Genomic DNA, 19785 nt, shown 5'->3' with positions numbered 1-19785 from the left:
AGTTTCTCCCCAGTAAGTCCTCAGGAGACCGTGAGCTGGTGCAAAGCTTATGGCAGATTTGGAAAAGGAAAATATATTTAACAAATTTGGAGCTCTGTAGTAAGGCTTTCACACCATGCCAGGACACACAGGGATTCAGTTTTTGTTTTACTTTATTTATACAGTAAGGTTTCTCATGAGGGCTGCTAATTGCTCTAGAAGATACCAAACCTCATAGAGCTTCTGCTGTACTAAAAGGAAGTGGCATAGGAAGCCGTGTGGTATTGGAGATAGAGGGGCTTTGGTATTGGACAGAGTGGCACAAGAGGGTAATCTGCTTTGAAGGGCCTGAAAAAGTGGAACATTACAAAAAAAAAAAATGTAATGAACCTTTGCTTTCCTTTTCCAGAAGGAATGTACTGTCCAGCTGGGGAGGTTCAGAGAGATTGGGTGGAGAGGTTACGGTTTGACTCCCTCCATGTGGGAGCTGCAGATGGTGGGCTCTGGCAGTATATAACCCCGTGCCACCATCTTAGGGTGTGGATTTTAGTTAGACCTCAGTGGATTCTTAATTGGATTTTTGATTAATCTTTGAAAAGGCAAGATGTCCCTGTCTCCTGTTAATTATTTTTACTGACTTAGTTCAGAGAATTCTTCTGAATTACTCTTGTGGATCAGGCTTAACATCTGATCTACTTTTGGTTTATTTACTCTTTTTGGAAACCTTCCCTGTGAGAGCCTTGGTACCTCTTCACAGAAGTTTTGGGGGAGTTCCTGTGTGAGGTTAGATCAGGGGTAGGGAAGATTCTGCTGCTCTCTTTCTCACCTCCAGTTGGATAGAGCAGACATTGACTTGATCCAGAGGAGTTTTTTATTTTTGAGTGGCTTTTCTTCAGTGACTGTTTTCTTATTTTAGAGATCAGGAAGCTTTTCTACTCTTCCTGTCTCGCATTTCATTTTTTTCTCCCTTTTGAGTTCGTCTGTGTTTGTTCCTTTTTGGGAATGAGTACCAGGGAATTGGTTTCCAGTCCTTTGGGAGAAGAGGTTTCTTTCACCTAGGAAGAGCCTGAAGAGTGGTGGTTTCATCAGAGAGGAATGGATTCCTTTCCATTACCAGAGGAGGAGTATTGTTCATGAGTAGTTTGTCTACTGACTCAAGCGTGATGCACATGAGAGGAGAGTGCGCACTGGTGCTTTCATACAGAGATCTAAGATCGTAAGAAGACTATAGCAGCGGTATGGGGATTGGGACTTGCTGTAGTCTGATAAATATTTGGGACGAAATTATAACCATTCTACAGTGGGGAGATGTTTCAGAGAGTTGGAAGAAGGATTATGCTTTCTTTAGTCTGAGTAACTGAAATGAGAAGGAGATAAATTATTAAGGAAATGGCTTCCATAAATTGAGATTTTACTAGAAGAGTGAGTTCAAAAATTTATTAATCTTTATCCTTCATTATTGTTCACCAACTTTATTTTAAATCCAATAGCTGTAAAGAATCTTCAGTCAATTTATCAGCTATCAGTAAGGGAATTAGAAACCACATTGCTTCTCATTGTGATCATTGCTGCTATAGACTGGGGAGATCGTCAGTGCTGTTTACAGAGACTGGGAAAAGGGCTGTATACTTTGGTTAATGCAAAAGGTCCTTGAAGCTACGCTTGTCCCCATAGGGAGCCTTGGATCTCAGAAGTGAAAAGCTATCTGTGGAGAACTGGTTTGCAGATAGGTTCTGTTTTATGACTATGTGGGGTTCTCTCTAACCCAGGGGTTACAAATAAACTAAAAAAAAAAAAAGTGATGTGGAGGGGTTTTGGTGCTAGAAGGGAACGTTGGAGGGACTGTGGTGCTGGATGGGGAAATGACATGGATGGGTTGGAGCGTTCATGCTAAGGAGGGGTGTTGATGCTGGAAGGGGATTGATGTTGAAGGGTAGTTGTGCTGGATGGGGAGTGATGTGGAGGGGCTGGACTATTGGAAGGGAAATGTCCTAGAGTGGTTATGGAGCTATGAAGGAAGAGGCATGTAATGGTTGTGGTGTGGGAAGGAGAGTGACAGAGAAGCTGTGATAATGGGATGGGAATGATGTGGAGAGCTGTGATGGTGAAAGAGGAAAGGCATGCAGGGCCTGTGGTGTTAGAAGGGAAGTAACACGGCAGAGTGCTGAAGAGGAAGAGAGGGGAGGGTAGGTTGCAGTGTTAGCAGACAACTGATTTAGATGCAAAGCTGTAAGTAAGGGGACCTGTTGTGTAAGCTGCAGTGCTAAAAACGGGTCTCTTCTACTTGTGCTAGGTAGAAACTTCTTTATTTGAGAGTATATCTTAAGAACTGTGTGATTTGAAATGGTAGTCTCCACTTGTGTCTGAATTCAGGCCATTGGTATAGACCACAGCCAGGGCGTGATCATGAAGAAATAGAATGAAAGCCATGATGGGAGTTATGATTTGTGGATTTGCCTTATTGAGCAATGTTTAGATTAAGATACAGATGTACTTTTACCATCAGTTTACCACCACTCTCAAATTTAAGCACTTTGGGGTCTATTCAGAAGCGTTTGTCCAGCTAACTTTCAAAGTTAGCTGGATGAACATAAGATTTGAAGTTCTTGCCCTGCTGAGCGGTTACTTTTTAATCACATAACTCGTTACCCAGTTAAAATTTAGACAAATAAGAAAAAGGAGGCATGGCTGAGTCCCGGGGTTGTGACTAGCTCTGGTCAGAAAAATTGCTTTCATAAAGTTAGCTGGAAAACAAAATAAAACACTAGTGGCCGAGCAGCAGCTGATCCCCTCCTGCCCTCCAATATAATTTTAAAAAATATCGTAGCTGATCCCCCCCCCCCCCCTCTCTCATGACCCCCAATGTATCCAAGACTTGTAGCGCAGCTAAGCAGACCCACTTCTCCCCCCAATATCATTTAGGATTGTGATATGGCGAGTGGCACTGACTCACCCACCTCTCACTCCCTGTCTTAAAATAATTGGCCAAAAATCCCCATCATACCCTACTCCCTACCAAAATGGTCCCCAAAGTAGAGCAGGATGTAGAGGAACTCTTACCTCCTTCTGCTCTGCTGAATACTAAGTGCCAATAGCTCTGACTGCTACCAGCACTTAGTATTAGTTTATTCCCTGCATTTGGGCAATGAAGGGCAGCTGTTGTGAAGGAACCAGTTCCTGTTCAGAACTGAATTCTAAGCTATAGGTACTTGGAGGTCCATATTCAGACACAGTCTAGACAGCAAAGTTAGCTGGATAAACTTAGCCAGCTAACTTTGGAGGAATATTCAATAGTGAAGCCGCACTATTGACTATAGCTGGTTATCTTACAGATGAATATAGCCGGCTAACTTTAGGACAGGTCTTTGGCCCCATCAGGCTTAGCTGGCTAACTCAACTCTTCCCAGTTAAGCCCCTGGAGTGCCCCTAACTCAGCTGGCTAAATTCTAGCTGGCAATATTATTAGCTGGCTAGAATTTAGCCTGATAAGAGTCCAAATTTTAATTTAGCTGGCTAACTTCTAAGATACCAGAAATCTACTCTACCACAGTACAGTGATCTATACTTATAATACATAAAAAGAAAAAAGGGACAAAATTGTCCAGTCACTGAAATTAATTTCTCTTATTTGTTGTATATTTGAAATGTACTTATTTATACCACACACTCTGTGGTTGTGATGTATTTTAAATTTTTTGTAAAAATGTTTTCCTTCCATTCAAGACAAAAAAAATATTTTTGGGGGGTAGATTGAAAGTTTTTCATATATTTGTGTGGGTGTCCCTGCACCTCTCTGGGAATATAAACATTAACTTCCAACCACCTCCATTATCGGGATTTTATACAACATCTATCTCTAAACATATGAAAGTCCCAACGAAAAAATATATATTCTTTTTAAAATCCTTAAACTTTTACTGCTTTTAACTAAATGCCAACTTTCTAATGCAGTGGGAAACGTGCAATTCAAACTTTCCTTCTGTTGAAGATAATTCACTCTGGATGTCCTGACATGGACATGTTTCAAGCCGTGGGATAGAAAAGCAGCAGAACAACGAAGCAGAACATGCAGAACTTCTTAAAAATTTGGAGATACACTTTTTCTCCTGGAGCTTGTTCAATAGCGTTAACATCCCCTGAAGAAGGATTATCAGTTTGAAACATGTCCATGTCGGGACATCCAGAGCGAATTATCTTCAACAGAAGGAAAGTATATATCATTTTTTGACAGGTATAAAGGACATTTTTAGCCAGTTTGAATTGCACATTTCCCACTGCATTAGAAAGTTGGCATTTAGTTAAAAGCAGTAAAAGTTTAAGGATTTTAAAAAGAATATATATTTTTTCGTTGGGACTTTCATATGTTTAAAGATATTGTATAAAATCACAATAATGGAGGTGGTTGGAAGTTAATGATTATACTCACAGAGATGTGCAGGGACACCCACACAAATATATGAAACTTTCAACCTACCCCCCAAAAATATTTTTTGTCTTGAATGGAAGTAAAGATTTAAAAAAAAAAAAAATAATTTTTTTTTAATAAATCACAATCACAGTGGGGCGGATTTTAAAAGGCGCGCGAATAGCCTACTTTTGTTTGCGCTCCAGGCGCAAACAAAAGTACGCTGGATTTTAGTAGATACGCGCGGAGCCGCGCGTATCCACTAAAATCCTGGATCGGCGCGCGCAAGGCTATGAATTTTGTATAGCCGGCGCGCGCCGAGCCGCGCAGCCTACCCCGTTCCCTCCAAGGCCACTCCGAAATCGGAGCGGCCTCAGAGGGAACTTTCCTTTGCCCTCCCCTCACCTTCCCCTCCCTTCCCCTACCTAACCCACCCGCCCGGCCCTGTCTAAACCCCCCCCTTACCTTTGTCGGGGGATTTACGCCTCCCAGAGGGAGGCGTAAATCCCCGCGCGCCAGCGGGCCTCCTGCGCGCCGGGCCGCGACCTGGGGGCGGGTACGGAGGGCGCGGGTACGCCCCCGGGCCGTAGCCACGCCCCCGTACCCGCCCCCAAAACGCTGCCGACACGCCCCCGAAACGCCGCGACGACCGGGCCCGCCCCCCCCACGACACGCCCCCGACACGCCCCCCTCCGAGAACCCCGGGACTTACGCGAGTCCCGGGGCTCTGCGCGCGCCGGAAGGCCTATGTAAAATAGGCTTCCCGGCGCGCAGGGCCCTGCTCGCGTAAATCCGCCCGGTTTTGGGCGGATTTACGCGAGCAGGGCTCTGAAAATCCGCCCCAGTGTGTGTGGTATAAAATAAGTACATTTCAAATATACAACATAAGAGAAATTCATTTTTGGAAATGAATTGCAGTGATTGGACAATTTTGTCCCTATTTATTATAACTTCTAAGATAGCCAGCTAATTGTTTTTGAATATGGACCTCTTAGCATTGTGCAGAGTGGGAGAAGGTAAAAGCTTCTCCTTCTCCCACTCTCCTTACAGGCCAATTTTGGGGGTGTTAGGAGGATGCACCGGTGCTTAGCGCTACAGTTTTCTTTTGCAAATCTTCAGTAAGCTGGTGAGTGGAAAAGTTTTATATTCAGCAGCACTGTTACCCAGATGACTGTCACTAAGTATTCAGCTGAAGTTATCAGAGTAGCTCCTCTGCTCTCCAGCTTACTGAATATTGACCTATTTGTGTTTTGATTTGTAGGGTCTACAGGAAATGTACAGAGAAATGACTACAATAGCAGATCAGAGAGGAAGAGGCTTTTTTCGATTCACACCTCTTTCTCCATCTAATGAATAATATAATTCATTCCAGTACACCCAAACTCTTTCATTTATAGGAGGTTGACCTGGATAATAAGTGAGATCAGTGTAGTGCTCTTAGGTTTGTCTCTTGTAAGCTTTTGACCCAGTCGTAGAAGCCCAGAAATAGTTGTCTATGGTTTTGCTGGTCAGGCTGGAGTTAGGATGGTAGAGGTGAATTAATGGGGTTGACATAGCTGGATGCTATGCCTAGAGTGACTCAGTCCTTTACTTTCAGGAGCACTGCTGAGGGTGTCATTAGGCAAATATCAACAGGAGCTAACCACAGCTTACAACCGATTGGAGCTAAGGTCTTAATAAGTATTAAGCACTCCTGGTGCTTGGCTTTCATGGCTAAAAGCCATATGTTTTCCTTTCATTTTCTTGGAGTTGTATGTAGCAGTAAGTTGATAGTGACCAGATGGACTTGTGTACCATGCCTTGATCATTCAGTAACATGCCTTTGATTGTTCTCTTCCTTCCTGGTTAGTCGTCGGGGAGTACAGGACAGCCTTGCAGCAGAAGAGCAGCACACAGCCCATAGAGGCTGCACCAGAAGCCCTGGATATAGGAGGAGGAGCCATTGTTGATTGCACGTCTACTCCAACTCCAACAAGCACAGAGGTAAATGAGAGACTGGGACCGTTTCTTTACACAAATGGGGGTGAACAATGCGTCAAATAACTTCCTTCACAAAGTTTAGAAATTGGGAAAAGAGAGCAGCCCCTAAACACAAACAAGCTAAATTGCATTGGTCATTCTAGAAGTGGGAGTGGATAAGACACGGAAGGGAAGCCCCAATGAAAATGAATCCACGTGACCCAAGGAATTGTGTAACATCAGTAAATAATGGCAGAAAAAGACCCAAGTGGATCCTGCCAGCTTCTGTTTATTTTGGGGTAGTAACTGCCACTCCATGCAGTTTTACCCCTTCTCTTCATTCCCATCCTTTAGCCACTAGGGATCCTCTGGGTTTGTTCCATTACAGTTCTCGTCTTAACTACCTCTACCGGGAAGACATTGATGCATTCACCACCCTTTCTGTGAAGAAATGTTTCCTGACATTGTTCCTGAGTCTACCCCCCTTGTTCTACAGTTTTCTTTCCATTGGAAAGCGTGTGATCCTTGGGCATCAGTAATACCCTTTCCCCAGGAGATAGTAAATGTACAGACATGCTGTTTACCACCTAAAACGTGTGTACTCGGGGTTCTCACTGCTTAGGAATGAATGCACTTAGTTTTTGTTTCTCTTTGTTGCTCTACTCTCTCCTAGGCCCTTTACAAGAGGATATATGATCCAATTGTAGACGATTCAGCTCAAAGAAAAGGGAAAAGCTTTGTCTTATTGGCTGGAATTCTCTCCGTCCTTAGCTTTCTTAGTGACTCTGGGGGAAACCATTTCTTCTCCTTTTTATTTTAACATAATTGATGCTGCTCATAATTATTTTAGTGCTTCTTAATGCTGACATTGTACAGGCACAAAAACCAAAAGAACATAAGTATATTCAGATTACATAATATTTTAAACCATTTTCTTTGTTTGTTCCCAAGACACTGTGCAGAGAGAGAGAGACAGCCATAAGAGAAGCTCCAGAGTATTTGTTTGGGCTGCTCAGTATCCTGTTGGGGCTGTGAGGCCTATTTACTAAAGGACGTTAACTTGCGTTATTAGTAAATAGGCCCCTCTGAGATTAATGAAAGATGCGGTAAATAGTCCCGTTAATGGGCAGGCTTTACTGTGACTTGCTAAGTAAGTTCCATGAGGCCATGGCCAGGGGGGTGGGATTGTTTTCTATATACTCAGCCAGGCTGGTAAATATTTTCATATTACGCATTTTATTTTAGTCCTGGTCTTGTAGAGCCCTTGAGATGGTGCTCATGCAGATTGTCGAGGTGTGGCTTTATCATCTCTGAGCCTGACTTGCTAGAACTTTTTCCCCATTCTGAATTTCTACAAAGGTGAATTTTCAAAGGTTGCGCATGTAAAAAGTCGTACTGATATATGTAAAATAGCAAGTAAATGCTATTTTAGAAACTTCTACATACACGCGTAAATCAGGGTCCGCGAGTAAATTTGCGCATGTAAAAAAAAGGGACAGACCAGGGGCATTCTGGGGAGGAGTCAACATTAACGCGAGTAAGTTGCTATTTTATAAGCAATTTACGCATGTAAACATGGCACCTTTCTTGCGTATATTTACTCCTCGCTATATCTGGAGTAAGTGATTAATATCTTAAAAGTGAAAAAATGACTGGGTGAGGGGTCTGGGTGAAACGGGAGGACTTCAGGCTGAAGAGCCAGGAAGGTCTTCACGAGCTACAGATGGACTGGAAGAAGTGATAAACTAATTGGTAAAACTGGTAATTTGATTACTATGCATTTGTTAGAAAATCTCCTGACTTGTGTGTGTAAAACCTGACTTATGCGTCTAATTTATGCATATAAAATCTGCTCGTGCATCACTTTAAAATTTGAAGTAAAAATATGCGGGTATATCATTTGCGCACACTTATCTGGCTAAGTAGCAGCAAAGGCACTACTTAGCCAGATTAAATCTGAAAAGCTCTACTTGTCCATCTAAATTGCGCTTTTCAAACTTATCCCGTTAAGCAAGATAGCCGGATAAGTCATGAAGAAACGCTACTTAGGTGGATACGTCTTAAAACACTACTTATCCAGCTAAGTCATAAGGCCGGATAAGTCTAAAAAGTGCTACTTAAATGGAGAAGTTGTGCTTTTCAGTCTTTATCCAGTTAAGTGCTACTACTTATCTGGATAACTCAGAACTTGTGTGGCACACGTTTTTTTTACATACGAATGCATGTTTAAGCACATATTTGCACGTATTTTATAACCTGCACATATCAAATACACACAGGTTATCAAATACAGTAGTACATTTGCATACGACCATATATACCTGTGTAGTCAGGCCCTCCGAGTACTTGGGTGGTGGTTTATATCTCCTACACTGAACTTTCTATCTGAATTCAAATAAAAGTTTACAAAAATATTTTCATGGAATGTATATGATCTTCCTTGTGCTTTCTTCCATTTTATCACTCTCTGTGTGCTCATGTTTCTTAAATGTTATTGGGCAATAAGAACAGGAGCATTAGTTCATATCCTCTTACTTGGAATATATCATTATAGAGTGCTCCGAATTGGCTGCATATAACTTCCTAATGCGATGAACCTGTAAAATACATTGAAAGCCTGCCTGGATGAAAGCTGCTGCACTACATCAACCTAAATTACTGTAATGTTTGTTCTGAGCCTTTGAATTACCGAATGTAGCCTTGAGAATAGGGTTGCCAGCTGGTTTCATGGTTTTACTTTTCTTAAGAAAATCAGAGCTACAGGTTCATAGATGCTGTAAGGAAAAAAAAACCCCCAGGATTGAATTAGCCTATGGAGGGTTAAAAAAAAATGGTGTCAGCTGGCAACCTTACTTTGGAGAGGAGTTTTCTGAAAGCATTGTCTGAAAGCAATTAATTGTGGCTGTTTCTCGCCAGTTTAGAAAGCGCAGCGGTGACCTGTGTATCGGTGTGCTATTTTGTTTATATAATAGCAAAACTTAGGGGAGCAAGAGTAATATGGTGGTATTTCCCAAATCTGTCCTCCTGACTCCACAGCCAGTTGGATTGTTAGGCTATGGAACTGAATATGCATGAGACAATTTTGCATATACTGGGTCTCCAGGGTCCTCACACATATCATGCATGTTCATTGCGTGTATCCTGAAACCCCGATTGGCTGTGGGATGACTAGGGCAGGTTTAGGAATCTTTCCTTCTCCCTAGCTCCGCACTTACATGAGCAGTTTCAAAATTGCCCCCTAAAAATAAATAAATAAATAAATAAATAAATAAATAAATAAATATGTGTGTGTGTGTATGTGTGTGTATGTGTATGTGGTATATATATATATATTTATTTATTTTTAGGGGGCAATTTTGAAACTGCTCATGTAAGTGGCAGCTGCGTTGGGCATATTTGTATCTGAAAATTGCCCTCTCTCTCTGCGCAGGTAAATTTGTGTGCTTAGCGCCCTTAACCGTGAAGAGATTTTCTTGGGGGGGGGGGGGTGTTTGGGGAGGGGCTTGTATTTACATGCAATACCTTTTTAAAATTTTTAAAAGTAGCATGTTTTGTTTTTCTTTTTTTTCCTCGGGCAAGCTACCTGCACAGATTGGCAGGTGGAGATGTGTACATTTTCCGAGTAGGAGTGTTTTGTCACTTTGAAAATTGGTGCAAAATCTGTGAGTAAACATTATCCACAGCTTTTGCAATGATTAATGCAATTAGAAAATTACCACTAATAAACAGAGATTTTTACAGTCTCAGCTTTTGTTTCCCGCACCGTACATTCATGTTTCACTACTAGAGCTCTACAACTCCAAAAGAGGCCATATCATATAATAAAACCTGACTAACATTATTACTCCAGTACGAGCTAGGAATCGAACAGCATCAAAGGATTCCTTCCATTCATAACCCCGTCCAGCCAGCAAACAAAAATGAAATCAAACCAGTGATTCCTCTCTTTGCGATTGTGTCTTAAAAATGTATTCAAACATGCGTTATGAGTTTTCAACAGCATTGGGGGCCAGGTGAGCCATAAAATATTCCCAAACCTCGTGCCTATTACCCAGTCTCGCGCTGATATTTTCATTTTACCAAATCCGTTTCCGTTGACGCGCTAACTTTTCTCAGCCAGTCTTCAAAAGAAGGAGGGCAATTCCTTTTTCCGGCATTCTCCCTGCTAAATCAGGTTTCCATAATCCATGAAATTCTTCCCCTTTTTGAGAATATCTCCCAAATAAAAGCCCTAAGGTCTGCCTGGATCCACTCACCAGTAGAATTCCAAAAATCTTGAATCGTTTTGCAGAAGTATTGTGCGCTAAGCCACCTCTCTGTCTAGCACACATCACTATTGACCCTAGTTTGCCTAGGGTCAATAGTCTTCAACTAACAGGTGGTAGATGTTCTCTGTGCAGAATTCTGTATCGTTGCTCACAAATCTTGGCCAATATTGATGATGTCCTAGCATTTCTGAATATCTTGACCATTCTTCCTCAGATGTTTCTGTGCCAATAACTGGATTCCATTTATAGAGTATCCTAAGAGAGTCTTCTCTAATGCTCCTACAATAGCCTAGCAATGTGACCCTGGCAGCTTCCCCTTTTCAATACTTTCTTTTCCATTGCTGTTAGCTCTCTTTATTTGAGGGGTAAATATCTTGTGATAGTGTGAATGAGCTTAGATGTAAATATGCATAGAAGGAGAATCCCTTCAATGCAAACAATTCTTTAAATTGAATCCATGTACACAAATCTCCGCTAGATAAAGCTGTGAGATGAACAAAGAGGGGAGGATTTCACTCTCCTAATTCCTCCAGATCATAACCTCCAAAATCTGCGTGCACCCTAACACTGGGGTAATTGGTACTAATCGGCTAACGCCCTATACCCATATCTTTGCAGCAACAGAAGAGCCAAATAATCCTTCCTGTAAAGACAGAATACCTTTTCACCAAGGCAGGGCGCCTTATTTCCCCCTTATCTAACCAGTGTTGGACATCGCTAGATGAAGTCTACCGAGCAAGCAAATGGGTTTGGAAAGCTAAAGTAATGGGAGCAGATACCTGGTAGTCCAACACCACCCTTTCCTCAGGATGTCTGCAAAACTCTCAGACTAACTAGGGCCCTTTTAACCTTTCAAATTAAATTTCCCACTGTTTTGTTTGGGGTAGAAAAGGATGTATTGTAGGGAGATCGTTGGAAGCATAGACATCAATATTCAGCGGGCCAGTGAGCAGGAAAGTTACCCGGGGAACTCTGCCGGATATTCAGTGGAACATGCCTGGACAGGTAAGCCCGGGTCACTTTATGACAGCTCTTTTCCTGATCAGACTAACTTTAGCCAGATAGCGAATATCGGTGCTGACCGGCTGAAGTTTAGCCATGCTGCCAGCACCAGTTCTTCTTACCTCTCTAAAGTTTTTGTGTGGGGAGTGAGTTACCCATCCAAAATCTAGCTGGGGAGCAGGGAGAAATTTTAGATTTTTGTCTGGCTAACAAAGTCTAAGTAGAAAACATATAAGAGCCAACCCAAGGGATGCCAAGCTGGGTCAAATCAATGCCCATTGAGCCCAGCATCCTGTCTTCAACAGTAGCCAGTCCGAGTCAGATGGACCTGACATATTCAGAAAGAAGACCTATTTCTTGTTACTCTCAGGGGCAGCGATAGCTTTCTTTAGTAGGGATGTGAATCGTTTTTTGACGATTTAAAATATCGTCCGATATATTTTAAATCATAAAAAATCGTTAGAGGCGCGATACAATAGGAATTCCCCCGATTTATCGTCAAAAATCGTAAATCGGGGGAGGGCGGGAAAACCGGCACACTAAAACAACCCTAAAACCCACCCCGACCCTTTAAAATAAATCCCCCACCCTCTCGAACCCCCCCCAAAATGTTTTAAATTACCTGGGGTCCAGTGGGGGGGTCCCGGTGTGATCTTCCACTCTCGGGCCACGGCTGCGTTAATAGAAATGGTGCTGGCGCTACCTTTGCCCTGTCATATGACAGCTAATACATATATTGTGACATCAATCCAATTTTATCAAGCTTTATTGGTGAAATTTTTTTTATAAAAGACAATCACAATTTATCCCAAATACCCCACACAATAGATATAACAATAAAACATAATCATAACCACCCATCCATCACATATCATCCACACTCATTCATTCAACCTCTCGTAAAACCTCATTTCCAAATTTCTGAACATTCAAATGCTTCGACGTGAAATACAGATCATCTCATAACACATTATCAAATATAGATACAATATATTTTGTAAGCAGAAAGAGTCAAATTGCACATAAGTTTATGCGTTACACGAACGCCAATCCTCTTGATCTCCTTGTATTCTCTCTACATGTTTCGCCTTCCCTCAGGCTTCTTCAGGAGAGCTTTTCCAAACAATCTCCCACTGCTCATGTATCCAACATCTATCCACTGTGGAAACAGCTCCCCTAGTGAAACATTGGCGGAAGTATAATCATGCGGTGGAAGATCTCCGTTTTTTTGTATTACAAAAGGTTTCTGCTAGACGGGGTGGCAATATAAATAAAATATTATTGCAAAAGGAACAGCGATGGATTTTTAATTTACAGACTTTATGGCCAAAAGGATTGAATGATAAAATCGATTGGGTAACATGTTTTTAAAGTTTTTTCGATCATAGCCGTAGAGTCTGATTAAATGCCTTCTGCTGATAGGTTTGAATTTGGCGGGCTTGAAGGGGTGTGGACTGTTTGGAATGGTAGCACCATTGATTGGTTTGGATGTAATGTTCTTTAGGGGTGGTGATAGTGTGTAGTTAAGGTTATTTGATTGGTAGAGCTTGGTTTAAAAGGAAGTAGGAGGAGGATAGGCTTACTTCCGTTGATCCACTCGATGGGAGCGTTTTTTTGAGATGTGGTGATGGCGTTCTTTCGCCTAAGATGAGAAAGGTAAGAATTGTTGTTTGTCATGCTGGTGGTCTCTTGGGAGAAGTTCATCTACTTTGACTTTTTCTAATTGGTGTTGTTATTTTTTGGTTTAAGTAAATCTGAGATATGTGTTCCACGTTTTTGAATGGTTGAGATGATGTGAAGTTGGAGTCGGGGAAGTGTTAAGCTGTGCGTCTGGGCAAGTTCTTTGGGACGTACAGGTATGATAGTATTTAAACAATTTTATAAAGTTCTAAATTGTGAAACGTGTTAATTTGAATAATTCAAAAATTGTAAATTGTGTTAAAATGTTTTTAGAAAGCCCTGTGGGTAGATGTTGGATACATGAGCAGTGGGAGATTGTTTGGAAAAGCTCTCCTGAAGAAGCCTGAGGGAAGGCGAAACATGTAGAGAGAATACAAGGAGATCAAGAGGATTGGCGTTCTTGTAACGCATAAACTTATGTGCAATTTGACTCTTTCTGCTTACAAAATATATTGTATCTATATTTGATAATGTGTTATGAGATGATCTGTATTTCACGTCGAAGCATTTGAATGTTCAGAAATTTGGAAATGAGGTTTTACGAGAGGTTGAATGAATGAGTGTGGATGATATGTGATGGATGGGTGGTTATGATTATGTTTTATTGTTATATCTATTGTGTGGGGTATTTGGGATAAATTGTGATTGTCTTTTATAAAAAAATTTTCACCAATAAAGCTTGATAAAATTGGATTGATGTCACAATATATGTATTAGTTGTTAATTGGTTTGTGATATATTAATAAATTGCCAGTTTGGGTATTCTGTCAAATGACAGGGCAAAGGTAGCGCCGGCGCCATTTTGGTTCCTGTCCCCCAATGTCACGAGCGCAGGAGATCGCTCCCGGACCCCCGCTGGACCCCCAGGGACTTTTGGCCAGCTTGGGGGGGCCTCCTGACCCCCACAAGACTTGCCAAAAGTCCAGCGGGGGTCCGGGAGCGACCTCCTGCACTCGTTGCCGTATTGCAAAATGGCGCCGGCCGTGTTGCCGTATTGCAAAATGGCGCCAGCCGTATCCCGCCCTCCCCCGATTTAAACGATTAAAAAAAACAAAACAAAACCGCGACGATCAGATTCCCTCCCCCCCAGCCAAAATCGATCGTTAAGACGATCGATCACACGATTCACATCTCTATTCTTTAGTCTGCCTGGCTAATAATGTGTTTGGACTTTTTCTCCAGGAATTTGTCCAAACCTCTTTTAAACCCCACTGAACTAGTCACTACCAATAGATTCCACAGCTTGATTGTGCCCTGAGTGGAAAGCTACTTTCCATGTTTTGTTTTAAATTTGTTGCGTGTTCCTTTGTTTTCATATTATTTGCAAGGGTAAATAAACGTCCTTTATTTCTCCATTCCAGTCCTCTCATGATTTTAGAAACCTCTATCATGTCCCCTCCCAGCCCTCTCTTTTCCAAGCTGAAGAGGCCCAACCTGTGTAGCCTCCCCTCGTAGGAGAGCCGTTCCAACTTCTGTACCTTTTCTAGTTCTGTTGTGTCTCTTTTTTTTTTTTTTTTTTTTTTGGGAGATAAGGTGACAAGAACTGTGCACAATATTCAAGGTGCAGTTGCAGCATGGCTCAATACAGAGGCAATAGGATATTTTCCAGTTTATTCTCCATTTCTTTTCGGATCGTTCCTAACATTCTATTTGCCTTTTCGACCGCCGCTGCACACCAAGCTGAAAGATTTCAAGGTATTGTCCACAAGGACTCCGAGATCCTTTTCCTGGATGGTGGCTCCCAGTGTTTGACCCTGTAGTTGGGATTATTTTAAATCATTCTGACTGTATGCATCCTGACTCACCTGCTGACATACTGTACATACACTTCCATCTGCTAGCCTCTTCTTTAAATTCAGAAAGCAAACCAAGGTAGTTGAGGGAGTAGAGTTCTTCAACTTTAGGGGCAATGATCCCTCCCAGGTGCGTCAACCTACTTGGATTAAATTGCAGAGGGCAATCCTCCTCCCCACCCTGTGCCACTTCATTTTTAACCCCTAAAAATATTATTTCAGATTCACCCAAATCGGTTTTACATCCTGAATGAGTTTCATATTTCTCTGACTTACTATGTTAGGAATGGGAATCTCTGGTTTAGAGACCTATATTCCAGGTAAGGCTCTAATATGAGCAGCCAGTGGCTCTGTTATTTATTCAGGTAGGAGGGAAGAGGGATTCAGGACACGAGCTGGAAGAAGGGGGTTCAAACATCATTCACAGAGACTTCAGGCTCAAGGCTTCTGTCTGTTACCATAACCCATTCCTGAAAGTTTTCTTCAATGCCAAAATTGCACAAAACCTCAATCATGAAGGACCACTCCACCTGATCCAAAGGCCTTCTCCACAGCCACAGAAATGCAAAGAGATGCATCATCATCTAATTTTGTTCTGTATCTCCCACTTGCAATAGACAGTGACATGGGTCACATTACATTTGCAAAATTATCAACATGTTGCTGATTTGTTATTGAATCCAGAGGGGAAAAATAGGAAGCAGACCCATTACCCTGCAACTGGATAGCTCAGATGAACCCTAAATCCCTACGTTATCCGTGTTTTTTCTTCCTAGGGGAATGGATAGAAGGGAGCCTTTGGTGGCTAAGACCTTTACAGCCGGGAGAGCCATTCAGCGCACAATGCAACATACTCAATCTGTAGGTTAGGAGCATCTCAGTAAAGTTAGGGATCGTTGCCAAACTACAAGTCCCCTACTCAAGAGCTTTTAGTTCCAAACCAGTCTTTGGTGCTTTCTTCCTTTAACTCTGTTGCTAGACTTTCCTCTAATTAGTGTTTTGCTTCTAAACAGTCAGCCTCAGTTTGGCATCCTGTGCTGTTTAAAATGATTTTGAATTATTCCACCCCCACGTCTGTCTCTATCTCTCTCCTCTCCCCCACGTCCTACCAGCGCTCCCAAGACCTCTGGCTCGAGCACATGGTATTCTCTTTCCGCCTCTGGCCTAGACTGGGCTGGAATTCCTTCCATCTGCTCGTTTGGATTGAGGTCCCAGGATCCCACTGTGGCTTTTATTTCAGCACCATTGTTCATCCTCGTAGGGGTCTCTGAGATCAGCTGCAGGCTGGGAGTACTTTGCCCAGGACTAGGAGTGCTTCTGAGCTGAAACATTTAGTTTCTTTGTGTATTTTTCTCTGCATTGTTCTTATACCGTGAACTCTGTCCAGTCTTGTTAGTGGTTTGGCTGTTGTGTTAGTCCACTTGAATGTTAACAAATAAAAATAAATATATCTATATGGAGTGATACCCTTTTATTGGATTCACTTTATTTCCTGATTAGCTTTCGAGAACTGATACTCTCTCTTCTTCAGGTCAAAATGCAAACGAGCAGAAGATGTCATTTGCCAGGAAATATAAAGTAGTGAGGCTGCTGTAAAGTGAACCATAAAAGGCATGGGAAGGGGTGAGAAGGTGACAAGCCGTCTTATGCTTGTCTCACTGGTGACAAGGTGACAAGCCGTCTTATGCTTGTCTCACTGGTGGTTAACTTCCCTTTACCCGTCTGTTGTGCATTTTCTTTCTCTCTCCTTTTTTTGAGTGAATGCTCTTGTTTATATTTTCATTGCTGTTAGCCCTTTATGAATTTATATAAGTTGTAAAATCTGCTTCCCTTTCATCCTTTTCTGTTCCTCTTACGTACGTAGATCCTGAATGCACTGCTGTCAGTTCTAGGTTGTGTGCCCTTTATTGTAGTTTTGATGACGTAGAGGACTGAGTGGTGCAAGCAAAAATGAATAAATCGAAATGAAAAGATTTCCGCACGGGTATTTTACTTTGAAACTGACTTAGATCAGAAATAAATGAGTTTGGAACTGTTGTGTTGGCCCCCGAAAAGTAACCTGGGACTTTGCAATGTGGCACAGTTCCCAGTGTGTAAGGAGACAGAGGACTGGAGCAGTCAGGGCTCTGCAGGTGTGAAACGAGGTGTATTAGCTGGGCTAGGTGGCAGCTCATTGCTTCAGAAGCACAGGGTGCAGCAGGTAAGTCGTTTTGGCAGGCATATGAACCCCAAACAGCTGTAGGTGGATGAATCTTGCACTTAGACTTTCTGACTGTCTTTTAGACGGCAATGGTTCCTATCGGTTTGTCATCTTAAGGAGTATCACAAGTTTAAAGAGACAAAAACTAAAAGCTGGGCAAACTCTTGTTTGCCAGTTGGCAGACATGCAGGCTTTCATTCATTATAGTGTTGAGTGGGGAGTATTTTGTTTTCTGCATAATGCACGGCAACAGTCTGTTCACATAGCTGCCATCTTCTGATGTGTTTGTGTTCTGTTTGTTAGGACCTCTCTCCAGGAAGCGTGGAAGAAGCTGAGGAGGCTGATCCAGACGAGGAGTTCAAGGATGCCATAGAGGTGGGCCAAAATACGAGAAACTCCAAAGGAGATTGGTGTGTCCTGGTCCCGGCAGGCTGACTTCTTCATATTTAGTGAATTGTGCAAACGAGGCCTTGATGATTAGTTCCTTATTTATTTATTTGATTTATATTCCCCCTTTCAGCCCATCAAAGTGGACTGCATTCAGGTACTTCAGGTATTTCCCTGTTCCCAGCGGGCTCACGGTCTAAGCTTGTACCGGAGGCAATGAAGGGAACAGTGAGTTGACCAAAGTCACAAGGAGCAGCAATGAGATTTGAACCTTGGCTTCTCTCTGGTTCGTAGCCCAGTGCCCACTGCTTTAACCACTAGCTTACTCCTACACAAAATTTTCAGTTCGGTTATCTATTCAGTTTGTTCTTTTTTTAATTTCAGTGTATTTTTCACTTCTTTTCATTTGTTTCCATAGTTGAAGAACATAAATGCCATTTTGCTTGTATAAGATTGAATTTTATACATGTAGGTTGTACTTGTGCACATAAAATCAAATTTTATGCAGGTAAAAAATATTCTTTCCTACATCTAGACAGATGGATTCAGGACCTGTGGGTTATACACCCGCTCCAGCGGAAGGAGATGGAGGAAACTGATGTCACAGTATATCTACCCCTGCAGTGACATCAGCCTGCCAGTATTCTCAGTCTCCAGCAGATGATGGGCATGCATTTCCCTACTGGGGATTGCTTCAAAATTTAGAGGAGAATAAATTGGAGATTTGAGTTGCCCCTCTCTCCTGTGGTGATACCTAATAGTCCCTCCCCCAGTTGGGAATTCCTGAGGTGATTTCTGTGATCCCTCAGATGAGTACTTGGTCCGGTAGTTGGTTCTTCAGCCATTGTGTGGACTTAGCTGTATTAAGCAGCTGAAAGGCAGTGGGTACAGGAAGCTGAGTGCGGCAGTGACTATATATGCCCTCTCCCCTTGTAGCCGGAGACAGTCTCTGTACCCGGCCAGGAAAGCTGACCACAGGTAAATTAAAAAAAAAAAAAAAAGTCAGAGACAGAGTAGGGGGGTTGTGCAGGACTTCCTCCGGTCTCCGTGCTCGGTGTGCGCCGTTCTGACGTTTGTTCCCGCTCCTGTGGGGGTTAGGGGAACTGGGCAGCCTGGCGAGTTGAGCAGCCCGGGTGGGCTAGACCCGGCTGTTGGGCTTCTTTCTGTGTGCCATGTGGTAGGCCGTGGTGGCGTTTTCACTTTGTTTCTGCCCGTTTAGCTGCCCTCTACAGGACCACAAGTGCGTCTGGCTGTGCGTCCAAATTGTGTGCCCAGTTTCTTTTGGCGTGGTGACAGTGTGGGGCATAGACTTGGGACGCCTGAATTTTGTACGCCGAAATGTTTTCAGCGTGAACTTGGCTGGATGCACATCTTCAGTCGCCTGTTAAGCACACTGATGGACTAATGGCGCTGGTGGCAAAGAAACCTAAGCGCCTTTCCCTCTGTACTGCCTGTCTCAGCCTGGAGTGCCCGCTAACTTATGCCAGCACTGCATAGCGACTCAGGGCGGATTATCTTCATCTGATTTTTACTAAGCCTGGTTCTTCCCAGCTTGATGATGCCCTGGTTAAGGACATATTAGGAGGGACGCCTGACCTTGGAACTCCCTTGCTTGGTTCCTCAGCGGGGGATGGCAGCTCAGTGGGCGCAGCACAAGTGCCTTCTGGTTTTGGCATGGATCCTTCTGCCTTCTCTGGGATGATTTTCAAAGCCATTTCTGAGTGTAAAACCAGTACTTTATACGCAGAAATAGGCTTTTAAAAATGTGCCCATCCTATATGTGTGAAAAATAAATGCGTAAGACCTCCGCACACGTACTTGTACCTGCAGTAGAGGAAGATGCTCCCAGCGTGGTGGTGCTGCACGGTTTGTGTTTATGTGCATAGTTTTTTTTTTTGTTTTTTTTCCTTGGGAAACTACTGGCACAAATTTGTATATGTAAAGGGGTCTGGGTAGTTTTTCTGGGATATTTTTCAAAGGGAAAATATTCGTTTTCTTTCACTTTTTAAAAAAAAAATTTGTGTAAAGTCCAAAGGGAAAAAGTACTCATGAACTTTGCATCATTGCAGGACATTAAGGGTCGTTATAAAGCTGTGCTGACTGGCACTATAA

General features: G+C 42.6%; 1 protein-coding gene across 1 annotated transcript in view; it reads left to right on the top strand.

Moving 5' to 3' along the window:
* The window catches only part of ZFYVE27 (zinc finger FYVE-type containing 27), a gene marked incomplete at its 3' end in the record, with an annotated part of 105354 nt that overhangs the window by 32288 nt on the left and 53281 nt on the right, over window positions 1–19785 (top strand). The window contains 2 exon segments of the mRNA XM_029586160.1: window positions 6234–6367; window positions 17590–17661. Coding sequence (XP_029442020.1) covers window positions 6234–6367; window positions 17590–17661 — 206 coding nt within the window.

This window comes from Rhinatrema bivittatum, unplaced genomic scaffold (genome assembly GCF_901001135.1).
Source record: "Rhinatrema bivittatum unplaced genomic scaffold, aRhiBiv1.1, whole genome shotgun sequence".
Lineage (NCBI taxonomy): Eukaryota > Metazoa > Chordata > Amphibia > Gymnophiona > Rhinatrematidae > Rhinatrema > Rhinatrema bivittatum.
Note: the sequence above shows the minus strand (reverse complement) of the source record. Positions and strands in the feature narration are given on the sequence as shown.